This window comes from Oncorhynchus mykiss, chromosome 16 (assembly GCF_013265735.2).
Source record: "Oncorhynchus mykiss isolate Arlee chromosome 16, USDA_OmykA_1.1, whole genome shotgun sequence".
NCBI lineage: Eukaryota > Metazoa > Chordata > Actinopteri > Salmoniformes > Salmonidae > Oncorhynchus > Oncorhynchus mykiss.
Genome location: NC_048580.1, coordinates 75,252,233 through 75,277,319, shown reverse-complemented (window position 1 = coordinate 75,277,319; position 25,087 = coordinate 75,252,233). Strand labels below are relative to the sequence as shown.

Below are 25,087 nucleotides of genomic sequence, written 5' to 3'. Positions count from 1 at the left end.
TCTGCCCAACACCCAGACGTGGATCCACCTGATGTCCTCCTTTTCCTGTTCTCCAGGACCTAGGGGTTCTGCCCAACACCCAGACCTGGATCCACCTGATGTCCTCCGTTACCTGTTCTCCAGGACCTAGGGGTGCTTCCCAACACCCAGACCTGGATCCACCTGATGTCCTCCTTTTCCTGTTCTCCAGGACCTAAAGGGTTCTGCCCAACACCCAGACGTGGATCCACCTGATGTCCTCCTTTTCCTGTTCTCCAGGACCTAGGGGTTCTGCCCAACACCCAGACCTGGATCCACCTGATGTCCTCCGTTACCTGTTCTCCAGGACCTAGGGGTTCTGCCCAACACCCAGACCTGGATCCACCTGATGTCCTCCTTTACAAACCACAATACAACTTTTCATTTACATCATCTACAGCTACTGTTATTGTCATGTTGTCATTATCTGATAAGAAAGTTCTCTTGTTCTGTCATACTGGGCACATAATATGTGAGATAAACAGATGAACTAAAACCACGAGCAATGCCAACACTCAGAACAAAGAGAGCAGCAGTGCCTGGACTTCGCCGTCTCCCTCTTCAAGTCCCCCTTCTGAGACTAGCTGCCTGTTGAGAACGAAGTGACAGGCGGAACCTCCCACCCACACAGCATCCACCTCTCCTCTCTATTCTACACACCAGAATGCACTATTTCAGTCTGTGATTGCCATGTGAGTGTACAAAAAATGTGTGAAAATAAATGAATGACACACCTGTACCACAAAAATCTTAAATATTGCCAGTTTGGTATTCACAGCTGTTTCACAAGGAGCTCGTTATTGTTAATTGTAACGTATCCCTTGATGGTATTTGTTAGTTCAACATTGTTCATTATTGTATCCTAGGATCTAGAATAGGTACATATATATATTCAACCACAAGGGGGTGCTAACGAGCTATTGGAGATAGATAAAAAATAGAAATAAATCATAACATTATGACATTATGACATTATGACAAGAGGAGGGATGTATTTTTTATTTTTTATTTAACCTTTATTTAACCTTTATTTAACCTTTATTTAACCTTTATTTAACCTTTATTTAACTAGGCAAGTCAGATGCACAAAATAAAAACATGCCAGCCGGACTAGCCCGTGTATATCAAATTGATTTGCAGATGAATGTAAATTAGCTGACTTTCTGATCGGTAAGTAACTTTAACGTGTCAAGCAGATTACACGCCTTCTTTTGCTATTTCCAAAACGTGGCAACGTTTAACACGTGGATTTCATGTTGTTGAAATGTTAAAGGTGCAATATGCAGAAATTGCTCTGTCATTTCCCTGGTTGCTAAAATTTCTAATATTTTTTTGTTTATGTGACAAAAACAAGCAATTCATAGTGTAGAGAATCATTGTACGATCTAAACGTCTGTAAAATATATTTTCAAATGTTGTTTGAAGCAAAACCAAAAGTAAAAGATGCAAAACAGAAACTTAAAGAACGGGAAGCATAGAAATAGCCCACCTAGAACAGATCCCCCCCCTTCTTAGACTTGCTTTCAGCGAGAATTACAGATCTATAACTCACATTTCTATGTGAATTCAGTCAGGTCGCCCAAAAAGTTACATATTGCAAGGGTACCCAAAAGTACTGTAGTTTGAAGTAATGTTTTAATCTTCTTCGCTAAACAAATCTCAATAAAAAAACAGAGAAATTGTAGTGGAAATCAGCTTGGTTTACATAGCGGGGTTGAAAATAAAGTCATTTTGGCTGTAATGATCTCCAAAATTCGACCCATTAGGTCATCACACCGTTGATATAGTGTTGTGATGCAGGGGGACATATTGATGAGCTTTCTCTATTTTAAAGGGGTTCCATTTCTTCTTCTACTACTTCTATGAGTAGGTAAACAAACTGAAATGGTGCATACTGCCCCCTGGAGGGTGATGTCTGAACAGGTTAAAAGACAAGGTTGGTGATTTACTGCCCCCTGGAGGGTGTAGTCTGAACAGGTATAAAGACAAGGTTGGTGATTTACTGCCCCCTGGAGGGTGTAGTCTAAACAGGTATAAAGACAAGGTTGATGTTTTTTTCCCTCCCTGGAGTTATGGAATGTTTGAAGAGTAGTTTAACTCATTGGCTGACCCTTTCTGCTGACCTGGATGGATTTTTGTGATTCCTCATTAACTCCCACCCAGTTGACTACTAGTCAAAGCCCTCAATGGAGTTGCATCCAGAGCTGGCTTTCTAACAGTTTGCAGCAGCACAAACAACACTGAAATGAGACACAATGTGAAGGGTGTGTGTGTGTGTGTGTGTGTGTGTGTGTGTGTGTGTGTGTGTGTGTGTGTGTGTGTGTGTGTGTGTGTGTGAAGGGTGTGTGTGTGTGTGTGTATAGCAGTGCATGACGCAGGACCGGGATGGGTTCAAACACTCACTCTGTGCATCCTTAAAGTCATCATGGTCGCCAGGGAGACGGTGCAGGTAGTCTTTCAGCAGCAGCTCGTAGCGAGGGATCCTCTGAACCGGCTCCAACATGTGGTGCTGTAGGGTCAGGTTACCACAGCGCTCCTCTCTCTGAGGACACACACACAGAGGAACACAGGTTACCACAGCGCTCCTCTCTCTGAGGACACACACACAGAGGAACACACACACACACACACACAGAGAGACACACACCACACAGGAAGCTGTTGAGCGTGAAAAACCCAGCAGCGTTGCAGTTCTTAACACAAACCGGTGCGTCTGGCACCTACCATACTACCACCTACTACCATACCATACTACCACCTACTACCACCTACTACCACCTACTACCATACCCTACTACCACCTACTACCATACCACACTACCACCTACTACCATACCCTACTACCACCTACTACCATACCCTACTACCACCTACTACCATACCACACTACCACCTACTACCATACCACACTACCACCTACTACCATACCACACTACCACCTACTACCATACCACACTACCACCTACTACCATACCACACTACCACCTACTACCATACCACACTACCACCTACTACCATACCACACTACCACCTACTACCATACCACACTACCACCTACTACCATACCACACTACCACCTACTACCATACCACACTACCACCTACTACCATACCACACTACCACCTACTACCATACCACACTACCACCTACTACCATACCACACTACCACCTACTACCATACCACACTACCACCTACTACCATACCACAGAACCACCTACTACCATACCACAGAACCACCTACTACCATACCACACTACCACCTACTACCATACCACAGAACCACCTACTACCATACCACACTACCACCTACTACCATACCACACTACCACCTACTACCATACCACACTACCACCTACTACCATACCACAGAACCACCTACTACCATACCACACTACCACCTACTACCACCTACTACCACCTACTACCATACCACAGAACCAACTACTACCATACCACACTACCACCTAATACCATACCACACTACCACCTACTACCATACCACACTACCACCTACTACCATACCACACTACCACCTACTACCATACCACACTACCACCTACTACCATACCACACTACCACCTACTACCATACCACACTACCACCTACTACCATACCACACTACCACCTACTACCATACCACACTACCACCTACTACCATACCACAGTACCACCTACTACCATACCACACTACCACCTACTACCATACCACACTACCACCTACTACCATACCACACTACCACCTACTACCACCTACTACCACCTACTACCATACCACACTACCACCTACTACCATACCACAGAACCACCTACTACCATACCACACTACCACCTACTACCACCTACTACCACCTACTACCATACCACAGAACCACCTACTACCATACCACACTACCACCTACTACCATACCACACTACCACCTACTACCATACCACACTACCACCTACTACCATACCACAGAACCACCTACTACCATACCACACTACCACCTACTACCACCTACTACCACCTACTACCATACCACAGAACCACCTACTACCATACCACACTACCACCTACTACCATACCACACTACCACCTACTACCATACCACACTACCACCTACTACCATACCACACTACCACCTACTACCATACCACACTACCACCTACTACCATACCACACTACCACCTACTACCATACCACACTACCACCTACTACCATACAGCACTACCACCTACTACCATACCACACTACCACCTACTACCACCTACTACCACCTACTACCATACCACAGTACCACCTACTACCATACCACACTACCACCTACTACCATAGGTTTGGAACAACCAAGACTCATCCTAGAGCTGCCATCTAGCCAAACTGAGAAATTGGGGGAGAAGGGCCTTGGTCAAGGAGGTGACCTACCCCTATCCCGGTCAACAGCACTGCACCTCCCACAGCAACTCGCGCAAGCCTTCGCCATTTCTCCTTCTCCCAAATCCAGTCAGCTGATGTTCTGAAAGAGCTGCAAAAACTGGACCCCTACAAATCAGCCGGGCTAGACAATCTGGACCCTTTCTTTCTAAAATGATCTGCCGAAATTGTTGCAACCCCTATTACTAGCCTGTTCAACCTCTCTTTCATGTCGTCTGAGATTCCCAAAGATTGGAAAGCAGCTGCGGGTCATCCCCCTCTTCAAAGGGGGGACACTCTTGACCCAAACTGCTACAGACCTTTATCTATCCTACCCTGCCTTTCTAAGGTCTTCGAAAGCCAAGTCAACAAACAGATTACTGAACATTTCGAATCCCACCGTACCTTCTCCGTTATACAATCTGGTTTCAGAGCTGGTCATGGGTGCACCTCAGCCACGCTCAAGGTCCTAAACAATATCATAACCGCCATCAATAAGAGACAATACTGTGCAGCTGTATTCATCGACCTGGCCAAGGCTTTCAACTCTGTCAAATACCACAACCTTATCGGCAGACTCGATAGCCTTGGTTTCTCAAATGATTGCCTCGCCTGGTTCACCAACTACTTCTCTAATAGAGTTCAGTGTGTCAAATCGGAGGGCCTGTTGTCCGAACCCCTGGCAATCTCTATGGGGGTGCCACAGGGTTCAATTCTTGGACCGACTCTCTTCTCTGTATACATCAATGATGTCCCTCTTGCTGCTGGTGAGTCTCTGATCCACCTCTACGCAGACGACACCATTCTGTATACTTCTGGCCCTTCTTTGGACACTGTGTTAACGACCCACCAGACGAGCTTCAGCGCCATACAACTCTCCTTCCGTGGCCTCCAACTGCTCTTAAATATAAGTAAAAGTAAACTTCAACCGATCGCTACCCGCACCTGCCCGCCTGTCCAACATCACTACTCTGGACGGTTCTGACTTAGAATATGTGGACAACTACAAATACCTAGGTGTAACAGTACTCTTCTTGCGTTGTGTACAATCAGTCATCGACACGGAACTCCAACATGTAGCACCAGTCATGTAGATTTATTCTGATAAGAACGACACAAAATTGCACGTCATGCAATGCACGTCTCACCATCCAACTCTGCACTCACGCACGCTGGTTTGGTGCTTGTTCACTGGGACAGTTACCAAAATAATACAATTACAATATACAATATAATATCTTTAACAATGTACCTGATAAGAACGACACAAAATTGCATGTCATGCAATGCACGTCTCACCATCCAACTCTGCACTCACGCACTGTACAAAATATATGAACCCCCCCACCAGACACAGTAAGTTGCTAGCTAATACTGGCGGGAATTCTCTACAACAAAATGCACAACAAATATTCTCCAAAAACCGCTGCATCTTATGTGTGATGTTCGAATAACATTTACAAACAATTTGATATAAATTGTAAATTTAAATCATCACTTGAGAGTATAAAAATAACTTTTGATGTACAGTGCTTTGCAACCAACAACTTACCGCTGGTTTGGTGCTTGTTCACTGGGACGATTCTAACTGGAACATCCCCCCTCGTAAGCAAGCTACGCAAACCAGCCAATAAGATGCCATGTTGAGTAGGTGAAGGCAAGACAAACTCAAACCAAAAACCCATTGGCTTAACAATAAAGTGGCAAGGGGAATCACCAATATAACCCTGTTACATAGGTGTCTGGTTAGACTGTAAACTTTCCTTCCAGACTCACATCAAACATCTCCAATCCAACTTCAAATCTAGAATTGGCTTCCTATTTTGCAACAAAGCATCCTTCACTCATGCTGCCAAACATACCCTCGTAAAACTGACCATCCTACCGATCCTCGACTTCAGCGATGTCATTTACAAAATAGCCTCCAACACTCTACTCAATAAATTGGATGCAGTCTATCACAGTGCCATCCGTTTTGTCACCAAAGCCCCATATACTATCCACCACTGCGACCTGTACGCTCTCGTTGGCTGGCCCTCGCCTCATACTCATCGCCAAACCCACTGGCTCCATGTCATCTACAAGACCCTGCTAGGTAAAGTCCCCCCTTATCTCAGCTCGCTGGTCACCATAGCAGCACCCAACTGTAGCACTCGCTCCAGCAGGTATATCTCTCTAGTCACCCCCAAAACCAATTCTTCATTTGGCCGCCTCTCCTTCCAGTTCTCTGCTGCCAATGACTGGAACGAACTACAAAAATCTCTGAAACTGGAAACACTTATCTCCCTCACTAGCTTTAAGCACCAGCTGTCAGAGCAGCTCACAGATTACTGCACCTGTACATAGCCCACCTATAATTTAGCCCAAACAACTACCTCTCCCCCTACTCTATTTATTTATTTTGCTCCTTTGCACCTCATTATTTCTATCTCTACTTTGCACATTCTTACACTGCAAATCTACCATTCCAGTGTTTTACTTGCTATATTGTATTTACTTTGCCACCATGGCCTTTACCTCCCTTATCTCACCTCATTTGCTCACATCGTATATAGACTTGTTTATACTGTATTATTGACTGTATGTTTGTTTTACTCCATGTGTAACTCTGTGTTGTTGTATGTGTCGAACTGCTTTGCTTTATCTTGGCCAGGTCACAATAGTAAATAAAAGGTAAAATAAAAAATAAAAATGTCCTTGAAAAAACAAATAAAACCTGTTTTTGCTTTGTCATTATGGGGTATTTTGTGTAGATCGATAACGAAAAAAATACAATTTAATACATTTTAGAATAAGGCTGTGATGTAACAAAATGTGGAAAAAGACAAGGGGTTTGAATACTTTCACATTGTAGGTTTTGACAATACATCCCCAGGAGTCACACACTACAGAGGAGTCACCATAGACGATATACCAGCTACAGAGGAGTCACCATAGACGATATACCAGCTACAGAGGAGTCACCATAGACGATATACCAGCTAAAGAGGAGTCACCATAGACGATATACCAGCTACAGAGGAGTCACCATAGACTATATATCAGCTACAGAGGAGTCACCATAGACGATATACCAGCTACAGAGGAGTCACCATAGACGATATACCAGCTACAGAGGAGTCACCATAGACGATATACCAGCTACAGAGGAGTCACCATAGACGATATACCAGCTACAGAGGAGTCACCATAGACGATATACCAGCTACAGAGGAGTCACCATAGTCAATAAATCATCTTATCTATCTATGGGATCCACACGCTCCGACAGACAGCAGGGTACAGTACAAGGCTGCTGGTGGTTCTAATCAGATTGATCAGGTCTGTAACCATGTTAGTATTCAGTAAGAGTAAGCTATGAGCAGAGTGTTTGAAGTAGGGGAGATTCTCTGTCTGATAGGTCATTAGTATTCTACTGGCTGCTCTTTTTCCAACAACATGACTGGCTCCCAGCCCCACCACCTAGTTACCAGTTATATTAACCTGACTGGCTCCCAGCCACACCACCTAGTTACCAGTCATATTAACCTGACTGTCTCTAACTACCTAGTTACCAGTCATATTAACCTGACTGTCTCTAACTGCCTAGCTACCAGTCATATTAACCTGGCTGGCTCCCACCACCTAGTTACCAGTCATATTAACCTGACTGTCTCTAACTACCTAGTTACCAATCATATTAACCTGACTGTCTCTAACTACCTAGCTACCAGTCATATTAACCTGACTGGCTCCCACCACCTAGCTACCAGTCATATTAACCTGACTGTCTCTAACTACCTAGTTACCAGTCATATTAACCTGACTGTCTCTAACTACCTAGCTACCAGTCATATTAACCTGACTGGCTCCCACCACCTAGTTACCAGTCATATTAACCTGACTGGCTCCAACCACCTAGTTACCAGTCATATTAACCTGACTGGCTCCCACCACCTAGTTACCAGTCATATTAACCTGACTGGCTCCCACCACCTAGTTACCAGTCATATTAACCTGACTGGCTCCCACCACCTAGTTACCAGTCATATTAACCTGACTGGCTCCAAGTCCCACTACCTAGTTACCAGTCATATTAACCTGACTGGCTCCCACCACCTAGTTACCAGTCATATTAACCTGACTGGCTCCATCTACCTAGTTACCAGTCATATTAACCTGACTGGCTCCATCTACCTAGTTACCAGTCATATTAATCTGACTGGCTCCCAGCCCCACCACCTAGTTACCAGTCATATTAACCTGACTGGCTCCAAGTCCCACTACCTAGTTACCAGTCATATTAACCTGACTGTCTCTAACTACCTAGCTACCAGTCATATTAACCTGACTGGCTCCCACCACCTAGTTACCAGTCATATTAACCTGACTGGCTCCCAGTCCCACCACCTAGTTACCAGTCATATTAACCTGACTGGCTACTAGTTACCAGTCATATTAACCTGACTGGCTCCTAGTTACCAGTCATATTAACCTGACTGGCTCCATCTACCTAGTTACCAGTCATATTAATCTGACTGGCTCCCAGCCCCACCACCTAGTTACCAGTCATATTAACCTGACTGGCTCCAAGTCCCACTACCTAGTTACCAGTCATATTAACCTGACTGTCTCTAACTACCTAGCTACCAGTCATATTAACCTGACTGGCTCCCACCACCTAGTTACCAGTCATATTAACCTGACTGGCTCCCAGTCCCACCACCTAGTTACCAGTCATATTAACCTGACTGGCTCCCACCACCTAGTTACCAGTCATATTAACCTGACTGGCTCCCACCACCTAGTTACCAGTCATATTAACCTGAATGGTTCCAACCACCTAGTTACCAGTTATATTAACCTGACTGGCTCCAACTACCTAGTTACCAGTCATATTAACCTGACTGGCTCCCACTACCTAGCTACCAGTCATATTAACCTGACTGGCTCCCACCACCTAGTTACTAGTCATCATATTAACCTGACTGGCTCCCAGTCCCACCACCTAGTTACCAGTCATATTAACCTGACTGGCTCCTAGTTACCCGTCATATTAACCTGACTGGTCTAACTAGGTGGTGGGACTGGGAGCCAGTCAGGTGGGACTACTCGTCATATCAGGGAAAATATTATAGAACCTCATGTATAATTTAATCAATTCAGAAAGACTGATATCCATATTCTTTACACATTACACTACAATGAATGCTCACAGTCACTGGGGGATTCACCCTGACAGTGGACGTGTGCATTCGGCTTCATCACACGTGTAATGAACATGTGTAAGGACATCCTGTTTACACCAGGAGACTCAGCCTGCCAGATCCAGAGTGCGGTATTGAATATTACCCAACATCACCTGGAAAGGAAATCTGTTCATGCTATTTACACTGCCAGGTATAAAAACATATCCCATTTAATTATATTTAAAAAATATTTAACTAGGCAAGTCAGTTTTTATAATGACGGCCTACACCAGGCCAAACCTAGACAATGCTGGGCCAATTGTGCGCCGCCCTATGGGACTACCAATCACGACCGGTTGTGATACATGCCTGGATTCAACCAGGGTGTCTGCAGTGACGACTCAAGCACTGCGATGCAGTGCCTTAGACAGCTCCACTCGGGAGCCCCATGTCCATTGACTTAAATATATTTTAACCATGTATCATGACACAGCACATCTGCTCAATTCCCTTAATACACCCCAATACTGCAACAATGATCTGGATACATAGAGGACATTATACTGAAGGACATTAGGCTTTAGTCAACATTATACTCAAGGACATTAGGCTTTAGTCAACATTATACTGAAGGACATTAGGCTTTAGTCAACATTATACTCAAGGACATTAGGCTTTAGTCAACACTATACTCAGGGACATTAGGCTTTAGTCAACATTATACTCAAGGACATTAGGCTTTCGTCAACATTATACTCAAGGACATTAGGCTTTAGTCAACATTATACTCAAGGACATTAGGCTTTAGTCAACATTATACTGAAGGACATTAGGCTTTAGTCAACATTATACTCAAGGACATTAGGCTTTAGTCAACACTATACTCAGGGACATTAGGCTTTAGTCAACATTATACTCAAGGACATTAGGCTTTCGTCAACATTATACTCAAGGACATTAGGCTTTAGTCAACATTATACTGAAGGACATTAGGCTTTAGTCAACATTATACTCAAGGACATTAGGCTTTAGTCAACATTATGCTGAAGGACATTAGGCTTTAGTCAACATTATGCTGAAGGACATTAGGCTTTAGTCAACATTATACTGAAGGACATTAGGCTTTAGTCAACATTATGCTGAAGGACATTAGGCTTTAGTCAACATTATACTGAAGGACATTAGGCTTTAGTCAACATTATGCTGAAGGACATTAGGCTTTAGTCAACATTATGCTGAAGGACATTAGGCTTTAGTCAACATTATACTGAAGGACATTAGGCTTTAGTCAACATTATACTCAAGGACATTAGGCTTTAGTCAACATTATACTGAAGGACATTAGGCTTTAGTCAACATTATACTGAAGGACATTAGGCTTTAGTCAACATTATACTCAAGGATATTAGGCTTTAGTCAACATTATACTCAAGGACATTAGGCTTTAGTCAACACTGTACTCAGGGACATTAGGCTTTAGTCAACAATTTACTCAAGGACATCAGGCTTTAGTCAACATTATACTGAAGGACATTAGGCTTTAGTCAACATTATACTGAAGGACATTAGGCTTTAGTCAACATTTTACTCAAGGACATTAGGCTTTAGTCAACATTATACTGAAGGACATGAGGCTTTAGTCAACATTATATTCAAGAACATAAGGCTTTAGTCAACATTTTACTCAGGGACATTAGGCATTAGTCAACATTATATTCAAGGACATTAGGCTTTAGTCAACATTATACTCAGGGACATTAGGCTTTAGTCAATATTATACTGAAGGACATTAGGCTTTGAGTTTGTACAGAAAAGAGTAGGATATGTTACGGGAAAGAAAGAGAGAGAACATGTATAGCTTTGCTTGTTCCAGGACAGACACACGGCCAGAACAGACACACAGCCAGAACAGACACACAGCCAGGACAGAAACACAGCCAGGACAGACACACAGCCAGGACAGACACACAGCCAGGACAGAAACACAGCCAGGACAGACACACAGCCAGGACAGACACACAGCCAGAACAGACACACAGCCAGGACAGAAACACAGCCAGGACAGACACACAGCCAGGACAGACACACAGCCAGGACAGACACACAGCCAGGACAGACACACAGCCAGAACAGACACACAGCCAGAACAGACACACGGCCAGAACAGACACACAGCCAGGAGAGACACACAGCCAGGACAAGGTCATCAACAAACTAACATGGTTCAAGTACACCAAGAGAGCCATGAAGAGGGCATGACAAAACCTCTTCCCCCTCAGGAGACTGAAAAGATTTGGCATGGGTCCTCAGATCCTCAATAGGTTCTACAGCTGCACCATCGAGAGCATCCTGACTGGTTGCATCACGGCCTGGTACGGCAACTGTTCGGCCTCCGACCACAAGGCACTGGGGCCAAACTTCCTGCCATCCAGGACCTCTATACCAGGCGGTGTCGGAGGAAGGACCTAAAAATTGTCAAAGACTCCAACCACCCTAGTCATAGACTGTTCTCTCTGCTACTGGCAAGCGGTACCGGAGCACCAAGTCGAGGTCCTGAACAGCTAATACAATGGCTACCCAGACCCAGACATTGCCCCATACCCCCCCCCACCCCCCACCCCACCCTATTTTACGCTGCTGCTAATCTCTGTTTATTATCTGTGCATAGCCACTTTAATAAATCTACCTACATGTACATACTACCTCATAGTCTCGCTATTGTTATTTTACTGCTGCTCTTTAATTATTTTGTATTTTTTTCTTAAAACTGCATTGTTGGTTAATTAAGTAAGTAAGCATTTCACTGTAAAGTGTTGTATTCGGCACATGTGACAAATACAATTTGATTTGATTTTACACACAGCCAGCTGGGACTCTTTATTGAGGAAGCTGAGAGTGTGAAAGAGCTGCTAGAGCCAGGTTTAGGGCCTGGGTTACGGACAGTGTTTTATATATCCATAACCCCTGACCCCAAGGCTAGAACCTGGATGTCCTTTAAAGGAAAGGGGGATACATAGTCAGTTGTACAACTGAATGGATTCAACTGGGTTGGATTAAAAGTCTTCCGCATTTAACCCAACCCCTCTGAAACAGAGAGGTTCGGGTGGCTACCGAAATCGACATCCACATCATCGGAGCCCGGGAAACAGTGGGTTAATGCCTTGCTCAGGGGCAGAAAAACAGATCTTTACCTTATCAGCTCAGGGATTCGATCCAGCAACCTTTCGGTTATTGTTCCAACACTCCTATCCACCAGGCTACTTAACCTAGTCCCTTAACCCTGGACAGGTTTTACAGGCCACCTACCTGAATGTCCCTTTAACCCCTTAACCCTGGACAGGTTTTACAGGCCACCTACCTGAATGTGCCTTTAACCCCTTAACCCTGGACAGGTTTTACAGGCCACCTACCTGAATGTCCCTTTAACCCCTTAACCCTGGACAGGTTTTACAGCCCCACTTACCTGGATGTGGTGGACGATGGCTTTGAACTGGGACGACCTCTCCATCCAGGTGTTGACCAGCTCCATGGCCCGGTCAAAGTTCTTCACGTACTCTCCGTACATCTTCAGGAAGGGGGCTAGCTTCTGCAGGATGTCCCCGATGCGCGGGTTCACATCCCTGGGGGGAGAGAGGAGAGGTCAGGAAGGGGGCTAGCTTCTGCAGGATGTCCCCGATGCGCGGATTCACATCCCTGGGGGGAGAGAGAGGAGAGGTCAGGAAGGGGGCTAGCTTCTGCAAGATGTCCCCGATGCGCGGGTTCACATCCCTGGGGGGAGAGAGAGGAGAGGTCAGGAAGGGGGCTAGCTTCTGCAGGATGTCCCCGATGCGCGGGTTCACATCCCTGGGGGAGAGAGAGGAGAGGTCAGCTGGTAGGGTTAGCGGGAGTTGTGGTGTGTGTGTGTGTGTGTGTGTGCGTGTGTGTGCGTGTGTGCGTGCGTGCGTGCGTGTGCGTGCATGTGCGTGCGTGCGTGTGCGTGTATTACTATTATAGCCCACATGAAGAAATACTATAGTATACTATGGTATAATTACTATAATATACAATGGTATAGTTACTATAGTATACTATGGAATAAATCATGTAGTATACTATGGTATAATTACTATAGTATACTATGATATAAATACAGTAGTATGCTATGGTATAATTAATATAATATACTATGGTATAATTAATATAATATACTGTGGTATAATTACTATAGTGTACTATGGTATAAAGAAGGTGGTATACTATGGTATAAAGAATGTGTTATACTGTGGTATAAATAATGTGGTATACTATGGTATAAATACTGTAGTATTTAATGTGGTGTTTTTGCATACTGTAGTATACTGTAGTATTTACAGTTAACGATAGTATAAATACTGCAGTAAAATAAAAATGTAGTATATACTACAGTATTTAATATAGTGTTTTTGAAGATTGTAGAATACTGAAGTTTTTACTGTGATGTTTTTGCAGACATTACTGTAGTTTAAGTATGGTGTCTTTGTTTTACTATATTTGACATAAAGTGGAGGCTTTCTCTTTCAGAAAACCTACTGGAGAATCACTAAAAGACCACATTTCCCATAACCTCTATATAGGTAGGTAGGTAGGTAGGTAGGACTGGGGTCTGAAAAGATAGTTCAGAGTTTCTGTTCTTTTCCATAACCTGTATGTAGGTAGTAGGTAGGTGGTTACAGTAGGTGAGTAGGTAGGTAGATAGGTAGGTAGGTAGGTAGGTAGGTAGGTAGGTAGGTACAGAAAGTAAGTAGGTAGGTAGGTAGGGTGGTGGTAGGTAGAGTAGGTAGGTAGGTAGGTAGGTAGGTAGGTAGGTAGGTACAGTAAGTAAGTAAGTAGGTAGGTAGGTAGGTAGGTAGGTAGGTAGGTAGGTAGGTAGGTAGGTAGGTAGGTAGGTACAGTAGGTAGGTAGGTAGGTAGGTAGGTAGGTAGGTAGGTAGGTACAGTAAGTAAGTAAGTAGGTAGGTAGGTAGGTAGGTAGGTAGGTAGGTAGGTAGGTAGGTAGGTAGGTAGAGTAGGTAGGTAGGTAGGTAGGTACAGTAGGTATGTAGGTACAGTAGGTACAGTAGGTAGGTAGGTAGGTAGGTAGGTAGGTAGGTAGGTAGGTAGGTAGGTAGGTAGGTAAGTAGGTATGTAGGTACAGTAGGTAGGTAGGTAGGTACAGCAGGTATGTAGGTAGGTAGGTACAGTAGGTATGTAGGTTGGTAGGTAGGTAGAGTAGGTTGGTAGTTAGGTACAGTAGGTAGGCAAGTAGGTAGGTAGGTAGGTAGGTAGGTAGGTAGGTAGGTAGGTACAGTAGGTAGGTAGGTAGGTAGGTAGGTAGGTAGGTAGGTACAGAAGGTAAGTAGGTAGGTAGGTAGGTAGGTAGGTAGGTAGGTAGGTAGAGTAGGTAGGGAGGTAGGTAGGTAGGTACAGTAAGTAATTAAGTAGGTAGGTAGGTAGGTAGGTAGGTGGTAGGTAGAGTAGGTAGAGTCTTTGTTTTACTATATTTGACATAAAGTGGAGGCTTTCTCTTTCAGAAAACCTACTGGAGAATCACTAAAAGACCACATTTCCCATAACCTCTATATAGGTAGGTAGGTAGGTAGGTAGGTAGGTAGGTAGGACTGGGGTCTGAAAAGATAGTTCAGAGTTTCTGTTCTTTTCCATAACCTGTATGTAGGTAGTAGGTAGGTGGTTACAGTAGGTGAGTAGGTAGGCAGATAGGTAGGTAGGTAGGTAGGTAGGTAGGTAGGTACAGAAAGTAAGTAGGTAGGTAGGTAGGGTGGTGGTAGGTAGAGTAGGTAGGTAGGTAGGTAGGTAGGTAGGTAGGTAGGTAGGTAGGTAGGTACAGTAAGTAAGTAAGTAAGTAGGTAGGTAGGTAGGTAGGTACAGTAGGTAGGTAGGTAGGTAGGTAGGTAGGTAGGTAGGTAGGTAGGTAGGTACAGTAAGTAAGTAAGTAGGTAGATAGGTAGGTAGGTAGGTAGGTAGGTAGGTAGGTAGGTAGGTAGGTAGGTAGGTAGGTAGGTAGGTAGAGTAGGTAGGTAGGTAGGTAGGTAGGTAGGTAGGTACAGTAGGTATGTAGGTACAGTAGGTACAGTAGGTAGGTAGGTAGGTAGGTAGGTAGGTAGGTAGGTAAGTAGGTATGTAGGTACAGTAGGTAGGTAGGTAGGTACAGCAGGTATGTAGGTAGGTAGGTACAGTAGGTATGTAGGTTGGTAGTTAGGTACAGTAGATAGGCAAGTAGGTAGGTAGGTAGGTAGGTAGGTAGGTAGGTAGGTAGGTAGGTAGGTAGGTAGGTACAGTAGGTAGGTAGGTAGGTAGGTAGGTAGGTAGGTAGGTAGGTAGGTAGGTAGGTACAGAAGGTAAGTAGGTAGGTAGGTAGGTAGGTAGGTAGGTAGGTAGGTAGGTAGGTAGGTAGGTAGGTAGGTAGGTAGGTAGAGTAGGTAGGGAGGTAGGTAGGTAGGTAGGTACAGTAAGTAATTAAGTAGGTAGGTAGGTAGGTAGGTAGGTAGGTAGGTAGGTAGGTGGTAGGTCGAGTAGGTAGGTAGGTAGGTAGGTAGGTAGGTAGGTAGGTAGGTAGGTAGGTACAGTAAGTAAGTAAGTAGGTAGGTAGGTAGGTAGGTAGGTAGGTAGGTAGGTAGGTAGGTAGGTAGGTACAGTAGGTAGGTAGGTAGGTAGGTAGGTACAGTAAGTAAGTAAGTAGGTAGGTAGGTAGGTAGGTAGGTAGGTAGGTAGAGTAGGTAGGTAGGTAGGTAGGTAGGTAGGTAGGTAGGTAGGTAGGTAGGTAGGTAGGTACAGTAAGTAAGTAAGTAGGTAGGTAGGTAGGTAGGTAGGTAGGTAGGTAGAGTAGGTAGGTAGGTAGGTAGGTAGGTAGGTAGGTAGGTACAGAAAGTAAGTAGGTAGGTAGGTAGGGTGGTGGTAGGTAGAGTAGGTAGGTAGGTAGGTAGGTAGGTAGGTAGGTACAGTATGTAAGTAAGTAGGTAGGTAGGTAGGTAGGTAGGTAGGTAGGTAGGTAGGTACAGTAGGTAGGTAGGTAGGTAGGTAGGTACAGTAAGTAAGTAAGTAGGTAGGTAGGTAGGTAGGTAGGTAGGTAGGTAGGTAGGTAGGTAGAGTAGGTAGGTAGGTAGGTAGGTAGGTAGGTAGGTAGGTAGGTAGGTAGGTACAGTAGGTATGTAGGTACAGTAGGTACAGTAGGTAGGTAGGTAGGTATGTAAGTAGGTATGTAGGTACAGTAGGTAGGTAGGTAGGTACAGCAGGTATGTAGGTAGGTAGGTACAGTAGGTATGTAGGTTGGTAGGTAGGTAGAGTAGGTTGGTAGTTAGGTACAGTAGGTAGGTAGGTAGGTAGGTAGGTAGGTAGGTAGGTACAGAAGGTAAGTAGGTAGGTAGGTAGGTAGGTAGGTAGGTAGGTAGGTAGGTAGGTAGGTAGGTAGGTAGGTAGGTAGGTAGAGTAGGTAGGGAGGTAGGTAGGTAGGTACAGTAAGTAATTAAGTAGGTAGGTAGGTAGGTAGGTAGGTAGGTAGGTGGTAGGTAGAGTAGGTAGGTAGGTAGGTAGGTAGGTAGGTAGGTACAGTAGGTAGGTAGGTAGGTACAGTAGGTAGGTAGGTAGGTAGGTACAGTAGGTAGGTAGGTAGGTAGGTACAGTAGGTATGTGGGTAGGTATGTGGGTAGGTAGGTAGGTAGGTAGGTACAGTAGGTATGTAGGTATGTAGGTACAGTAGGTATGTAGGTAGGTAGGTTGTGTAGGTATGTAAGTAGGTAGGTAAGTAAGTACAGTAGGTAGGTAGGTAGGTAGGTAGGTAGGTAGGTAGGTAGGTAGGTAGGTAGGTAGGTAGGTAGGTAGGTAGGTAGGTAGAGTAGGTAGGTAGGTAGGTAGGTAGGTAGGTAGGTAGGTAGGTAGGTACAGTAAGTAAGTAAGTAGGTAGATAGGTAGGTAGGTAGGTAGGTAGGTAGGTAGGTAGGTAGGTGGTAGGTAGAATAGGTAGGTAGGTAGGTACAGTAGGTAGGTAGATAGGTAGGTAGGTAGGTAGGTAGGTAGGTAGGTGGGTAGGTAGGTAGGTAGGTAGGTACAGTAAGTAAGTAGGTAGGTAGGTAGATAGGTGGTAGGTAGAGTAGGTAGGTACAGTAGGTAGGTAGGTAGGTAGGTAGGTAGGTAGGTAGGTAGGTAGGTAGGTAGGTAGGTAGGTACACCATAAGGTGTATGTAGGTAGGTAGGTGGGTGGGTGGGAAGGTAGGTAGGTAGGTAGGTAGGTAGGTAGGTAGGTAGGTAGGTAGGTAGGTAGGTAGGTACAGTAGGTACAGTAGGTATGTAGGTAGGTAGGCAGGTACAGTAGGTACACCATAAGGTATATGGGTATATACTTTGGCATGTAGGTACATATTGGGATGTGGGGAGGGGAATGGGCGGGGTATATGCAAATTAAATGCTGCAGTGGACTGTAGTGTGGTGTTTACTACAGTACTATTTTTGCAGTGTGTGTGTGTGTGTGTGTGTGTGTGTGTGTGTGTGTGTGTGTGTGTGTGTGTGTGTTGGGAGAGCTGGGGGTGAGAGAGAGAGGGAGAGAAATTGAGAGAGAGAGAGAGAGAGAGAGAGAGAGAGCGAGAGGGAGGGAGGGAGAGAAAGAGGGAGAGAGAGAGAGAGAGAGAACGCGAGAGAGAACGCGAGAGAGAGAGAGAGAGAGGGGAGAGAGAGAGAACGCGGGAGTAAGAGGGGGAGAGAGAGAGAGAGAGAGAGAGAGAGAGAGAGAGAGAGAATGCGGGAGTAAGAGGGAGAGAGAGAGAGAGAGAGAGAGAGAGAGAGACAGAGAGAGAGAGAGAGAGAGAGAGAGAGAGAGAGAGAGAGAGAGAGAGAGGCAGGAAGAGACAGGTCAGAACCAGGGTTATGGTCAGAGATAGGGAAAGCTGCTGGGAGAATTTTGACTGTGAGAACTCTCTCTCCGCCCACTGGAACTCCTGGAATGTGGGAACATTCTCTCCAGGTCAAGAAAAAGACAGTGAACTGTCAGTACATGGACCTTGAAAACTCAAGTGTTTGAAACAAAAACACAGTTTAATATCCATTCTTGTTTTGCACAGTTGTTGGTTATTTGTGTATGCTCCACAATAAATAAATGGATCCTAAACCAATCAGGGGTATATATAACCTGGTCTCTCTAACCTGTTAACCAGTCAGGGGTATATATAACCTATTCTCTCTTACCGATTAACCAATCAGGGGTATATATAACCTAGTATATCTCACTGGTTAATCAATCAGGAGTAAATATAACCTAGTCTCTCTAACCTGTTAACCAGTCAGGGGTATATATAACCTAGTATCTCTCACCTGTTAACCAATCAGGGGTATATATAACCTAGTATATCTCACTGGTTAATCAATCAGGAGTAAATATAACCTAGTCTCTCTAACCTGTTAACCAGTCAGGGGTATATATGACCTAGTCTCTCTCACCGGTTAACCAGTCAGGGGTATATATGACCTAGTCTCTCTCACCGGTTAACCAATCAGGAGTATATATGACCTAGTCTCTCTCGCCAGGTTAGGGCAAGGCTTAGGGTCAGGGTTTTATCTCACCACTCCGCCATGCGTTTCTCCAGGGTGAGGAGCAGGGTTAGGGTTAGTCTAGGGTTAGAGGTAGGCCCTGGGTCAGGGTTAGTCTAGGGTTAGAGGTAGGCCCTGGGTCAGGGTTAGTCTAGGGTTAGAGGTAGACCCTGGGTCAAGGTTAGTCTAGGGTTAGAGGTAGGCCCTGGGTCAGGGTTAGTCTAGGGTTAGAGGTAGGCCCTGGGTCAGGGTTGGTGTAGGGTTAGAGGTAGGCCCTGGGTCAGGGTTAGTCTAGGGTTAGAGGTAGGCCCTGGGTCAGGGTTGGTGTAGTGTTAGAGGTAGGCCCTAGGTTAGGGGTTAGGGACTGGGGCCAGGGTTTAACTCACCACTCCGCCATGCGCTTCTCCAGGGCGGGGAGCAGGAACTGCTGGTGGAAACAGTATATAGAGCAGATGTTGGAGAAGATACCCATGACCACGTCTAGAGGGAAGGAGGAGCGGGAGCGCGCCTCCTCTAGGAGGGAGGAGCAGAACACCTGGTCCAGGAGGTACAGCCGAGACACATAGGCCTTCTCTGTGTGGAGGAGCTCATTGGCTATGTTGAACACACGCTGCTGCACCGACAGCTGGGATTGGTCGGAGAGAGAGAGAGAGGGAAAGAGAGAGAGAGAGAGAGAGAGAGAGAGAGAGAGGGAGAGGAGAGAGAGAGAGAGAGAGAGAGAGAGAGAAAGAATCTTAAGTCAAAGGTCTACTGTTTGCCGATGATCTGGTGCTTCTGTCACCAACCAAGCAGGGTCTACAGCAGCACCTAGATCTTCTGCACGGATTCTGCCAGACCTGGGCCCTGACAGACCTGGGCCCTGACAGACCTGGGCCCTGACAGACCTGGGCCCTGACAGTAAATCTCAGAAAGACAAAAATAATGGTGTTCCAAAAAAGGTCCAGTAGCCATGACAACAAATACAAATTCCGTCTAGACACCGTTTGTCCTAGAGCACACAAAGAATTACACCTACCTCGGGCCTAAACATAAAATACCACAGGTAACTTCCACAAAGCTGTGAACGCTCTAAGAGACAAGGCAAGAAGGAACTTCTATGCTTTAAAAGAAACCTAAATCTCGACATTCCAATTAGGATCAGGCAAAAACTACTTCAATCAGTTATAGAACCCATTGTCCTCTACGGTTGTGAGGTCTTGGGGTCCGTTCACCAATCAAAAATTCACAACATTTGGGACAAACACCCATAAATATACTTAGTGCCACAACTCAAAAACCCAAATAATACAATTAGAACTATTTATTTATTAATTATCAAAATCCAGACAAGAGCTGTTCATTTCTACAACCATCTAAAATGAAGCGATGCCCAAACCTTCCATAAAAAAGCCATCACCTACAGAGAGATGAACCAAGAGAAGAGTCCCCTAAGCAAGCTGGTGCTGGGGCTCTGTTCACAAACACAAACAGACCCCAGCAGAGCCCCAGGACGGAAAAACATTTAAAGCCAACCAAATTATTAGAAACCAATTAGATAATTACTTGACATATTGGAAATAAATAACAAACAAACAAAACAGAATGCTATTTGTCCCTAAACAGAGAGTACACAGCGGCAGAATACCTGACCACTGTGACTGACCCTAAACAGAGAGTACACAGCGGCAGAATACCTGACCACTGTGACTGACCCTAAACAGAGAGTACACAGCGGCAGAATACCTGACCACTGTGACTGACCCTAAACAGAGAGTACACAGCGGCAGAATACCTGACCACTGTGACTGACCCTAAACAGAGAGAACACAGCGGCAGAATACCTGACCACTGTGACTGACCCTAAACAGAGAGTACACAGCGGCAGAATACCTGACCACTGTGACTGACCCTAAACAGAGAGTACACAGTGGCAGAATACCTGACCACTGTGACTGACCCTAAACAGAGAGTACACAGCGGCAGAATACCTGACCACTGTGACTGACCCTAAACAGAGAGAACACAGCGGCAGAATACCTGACCACGGTGACTGACCCTAAACAGAGAGAACACAGCGGCAGAATACCTGACCACTGTGACTGACCCTAAACAGAGAGAACACAGCGGCAGAATACCTGACCACGGTGACTGACCCTAAACAGAGAGTACACAGCGGCAGAATACCTGACCACTGTGACTGACCCTAAACAGAGAGAACACAGCGGCAGAATACCTGACCACTGTGACTGACCCTAAACAGAGAGTACACAGTGGCAGAATACCTGACCACTGTGACTGACCCTAAACAGAGAGTACACAGCGGCAGAATACCTGACCACTGTGACTGACCCTAAACAGAGAGAACACAGTGGCAGAATACCTGACCACTGTGACTGACCCTAAACAGAGAGAACACAGCGGCAGAATACCTGACCACTGTGACTGACCCTAAACAGAGAGGACACAGTGGCAGAATACCTGACCACTGTGACTGACCCTAAACAGAGAGTACACAGCGGCAGAATACCTGACCACTGTGACTGACCCTAAACAGAGAGTACACAGCGGCAGAATACCTGACCACTGTGACTGACCCTAAACAGAGAGTACACAGCGGCAGAATACCTGACCACTGTGACTGACCCTAAACAGAGAGTACACAGCGGCAGAATACCTGACCACTGTGACTGACCCTAAACAGAGAGTACACAGCGGCAGAATACCTGACCACTGTGACTGGCCCTAAACAGAGAGTACACAGCGGCAGAATACCTGACCACTGTGACTGACCCTAAACAGAGAGTACACAGCGGCAGAATACCTGACCACTGTGACTGACCCTAAACAGAGAGTACACAGCGGCAGAATACCTGACCACTGTGACTGACCCTAAACAGAGAGTACACAGCGGCAGAATACCTGACCACTGTGACTGACCCTAAACAGAGAGTACACAGCGGCAGAATACCTGACCACTGTGACTGACCCTAAACAGAGAGTACACAGCGGCAGAATACCTGACCACTGTGACTGACCCTAAACAGAGAGTACACAGCGGCAGAATACCTGACCACTGTAACTGACCCTAAACAGAGAGTACACAGTGGCAGAATACCTGACCACTGTGACTGACCCTAAACAGAGAGAACACAGCGGCAGAATACCTGACCACTGTAACTGACCCTAAACAGAGAGTACACAGTGGCAGAATACCTGACCACTGTGACTGACCCTAAACAGAGAGAACACAGCGGCAGAATACCTGACCACTGTGACTGACCCTAAACAGAGAGTACACAGTGGCAGAATACCTGACCACTGTGACTGACCCTAAACAGAGAGAACACAGCGGCAGAATACCTGACCACTGTGACTGACCCTAAACAGAGAGTACACAGCGGCAGAACACCTGACCACTGTGACTGACCCTAAACAGAGAGTACACAGCGGCAGAATACCTGACCACTGTGACTGACCCTAAACAGAGAGTACACAGTGGCAGAATACCTGACCACTGTGACTGACCCTAAACAGAGAGAACACAGCGGCAGAATACCTGACCACTGTGACTGACCCTAAACAGAGAGTACACAGCGGCAGAATACCTGACCACTGTGACTGACCCTAAACAGAGAGTACACAGCGGCAGAATACCTGACCACTGTGACTGACCCTAAACAGAGAGAACACAGCGGCAGAATACCTGACCACTGTGACTGACCCTAAACAGAGAGTACACAGCGGCAGAATACCTGACCACTGTGACTGACCCTAAACAGAGAGTACACAGCGGCAGAATACCTGACCACTGTGACTGACTCAAACTTAAGGAAAGCTTTGACTACGTACAGACTCAGTGAGCATTGCCTTGCTACTGAGAAAGGCCGCCGTAGGCAGACATGGCTCTCAAGAGAAGACAGGCTATGTGCTCACTGCCCACAAAATGAGGTGGAAACTGAGCTGCACTTCCTAACCGCCTGCCCAAATATATGACCATATTAGAGATACATATTTCCCTCAGATTACACAGACCCACAAAGAACTAGAAAACAAATCAAACACTTTATAAACTCCCATATCCGTTACTGCTGTGTAAAGTCACATCTGAAAGATGTGTGACCCGTTGCCATGAGAACAGGGCAACCAACAGTCATTTATCTGTTCATGTATTTTCCCCTAACAGTCGTTCTATTACTATTTGCACATTGGTAAAGCCCTGATAATATAACACTTGAAATGTCTTTATCTTTGTGAAACCTTTGTGAGTGTGACATTTACTGTTAAAATCCAATCGTTTTTTTGGGGGGGTTTATGTTGTTGTTGTTGTTGTTGTCTTCTCACTTTTATTTTTTTGTTTATTTAACTTACTTTGTAAACATTTTACCAAATAAAGCCTCGTTGAATTGGCTTGATAGAGAGAGATGGAGAGACACACACACTCACACATACACACACACAAACACACACACTCACACATACACACACACAAACACACACACTCACACATACACACACACAAACACACACACTCACACATACACACACACAAACACACACACTCACACATACACACACACAAACACACACACACAAACACAAACACACACACACAAACACACACACTCACACATACACACACACAAACACACACACACAAACACACACACACACACAAACACACACACACAAACACACACACTCACACATACACACACACACACACAAACACACACACTCACACATACACACACACAAACACACACACACACAAACACACACACACAAACACACACACACAAACACACACACACACAAACACACACACTCACACATACACACACACAAACACACACACTCACACATACACACACACAAACACACACACACAAACACACACACACAAACACACACACACACACACAAACACACAAACACACACACACTCACACATACACACACACAAACGCACACACACACACACACACACACAAACACACACATACACACACATACACACACACAAACGCACACACTCACACATACACACACACAAACGCACACACACAAACACACACACTCACACATACACACACATACACAAACGCACACACACACACACAAACGCACACACACAAACACACACATTCATGTTTTAAAAAACAGTCAGGCCCACCTCTGTAGAGTCCTGTCTGTCTGTTTTAGGCAGGGCCAGTGCCAGAGGTTGGAGATCCATCATAGGGTTGATGAGCTCAATGGTCTCATCCCCGCTTCCCTCCTCCAAGTCACTGTCCCCCTCCGAATCCCCCCCACCCTCAGCCGACGCCCCCTCTCCCCCCGGGCCCTCCGCATAGCTGCAGGAGGAGGAGCTAGAGAGGCGTGGCAGCGTGAGGGCGGGACTACAGGGGAAGATGACCCGGTCCTCGTCGCCGGCGAAACACAGCTCCTCACTGTGGGACGGAGAGCTGATGCTGTCGATGCCAGAGTCCCGATTGGCCAGTTTGCCGTCCGCTTGCGGCTGGAGGAGGGACAAGTTGTCAGAGGGGATCCCTGATTGGCTTTCTGGCTCCGCCTGCCCCCTTATCTCCACGGCGTCTGTGAGTTTCTCTGAGGCGCTATAACCGGACTCCATGGACAGGCGCTTGTCAGAGGCAGAGCACAACGCTCCTAGTTCGTGTTCTTTATCATTATCCTCCTCCATGTTGTCTGTCTCTCCTACTTTCTCTCCCAGCACCACGCCAGCCAACACAGCCAGCCCCTGAGGTAGGTCATCCAGCTCTTGAGAGGAACCAGGAGGGCAGGCCACGTGGAGACAGCCGGGAGTGAGCTCTGAGACTGGGGGAGAGAAGGGGCCCCCACCTGGTCCTGTCTCAGGGACCCTGGGGTTGCAGAGACCCCCTCCCATGATATCAGGCACCACAATGATCTGCTCCCTGTAGAGTGAACATAGATAAGATAGTAGAATGTTACATCGATCTATCTTTCATATATCTGTCTGTC

General features: G+C 45.7%; 1 protein-coding gene across 2 annotated transcripts in view; it reads right to left on the bottom strand.

Annotated features, from left to right (window-relative positions):
* The window catches only part of LOC110491181 (FYVE, RhoGEF and PH domain containing 1), a 222,689-nt gene that overhangs the window by 29,593 nt on the left and 168,009 nt on the right, over positions 1–25,087 (bottom strand). For both annotated transcript variants that reach the window (XM_036947810.1, XM_036947811.1), the window contains exons 4-7: positions 24,264–25,020; positions 19,498–19,736; positions 13,044–13,200; positions 2,422–2,560 (exon numbers count right to left, since the gene is read on the bottom strand). In XM_036947810.1, the coding sequence (XP_036803705.1) occupies positions 2,422–2,560; positions 13,044–13,200; positions 19,498–19,736; positions 24,264–25,020 (1,292 nt within the window). The remainder of the gene's footprint in view (positions 1–2,421; positions 2,561–13,043; positions 13,201–19,497; positions 19,737–24,263; positions 25,021–25,087) is intronic.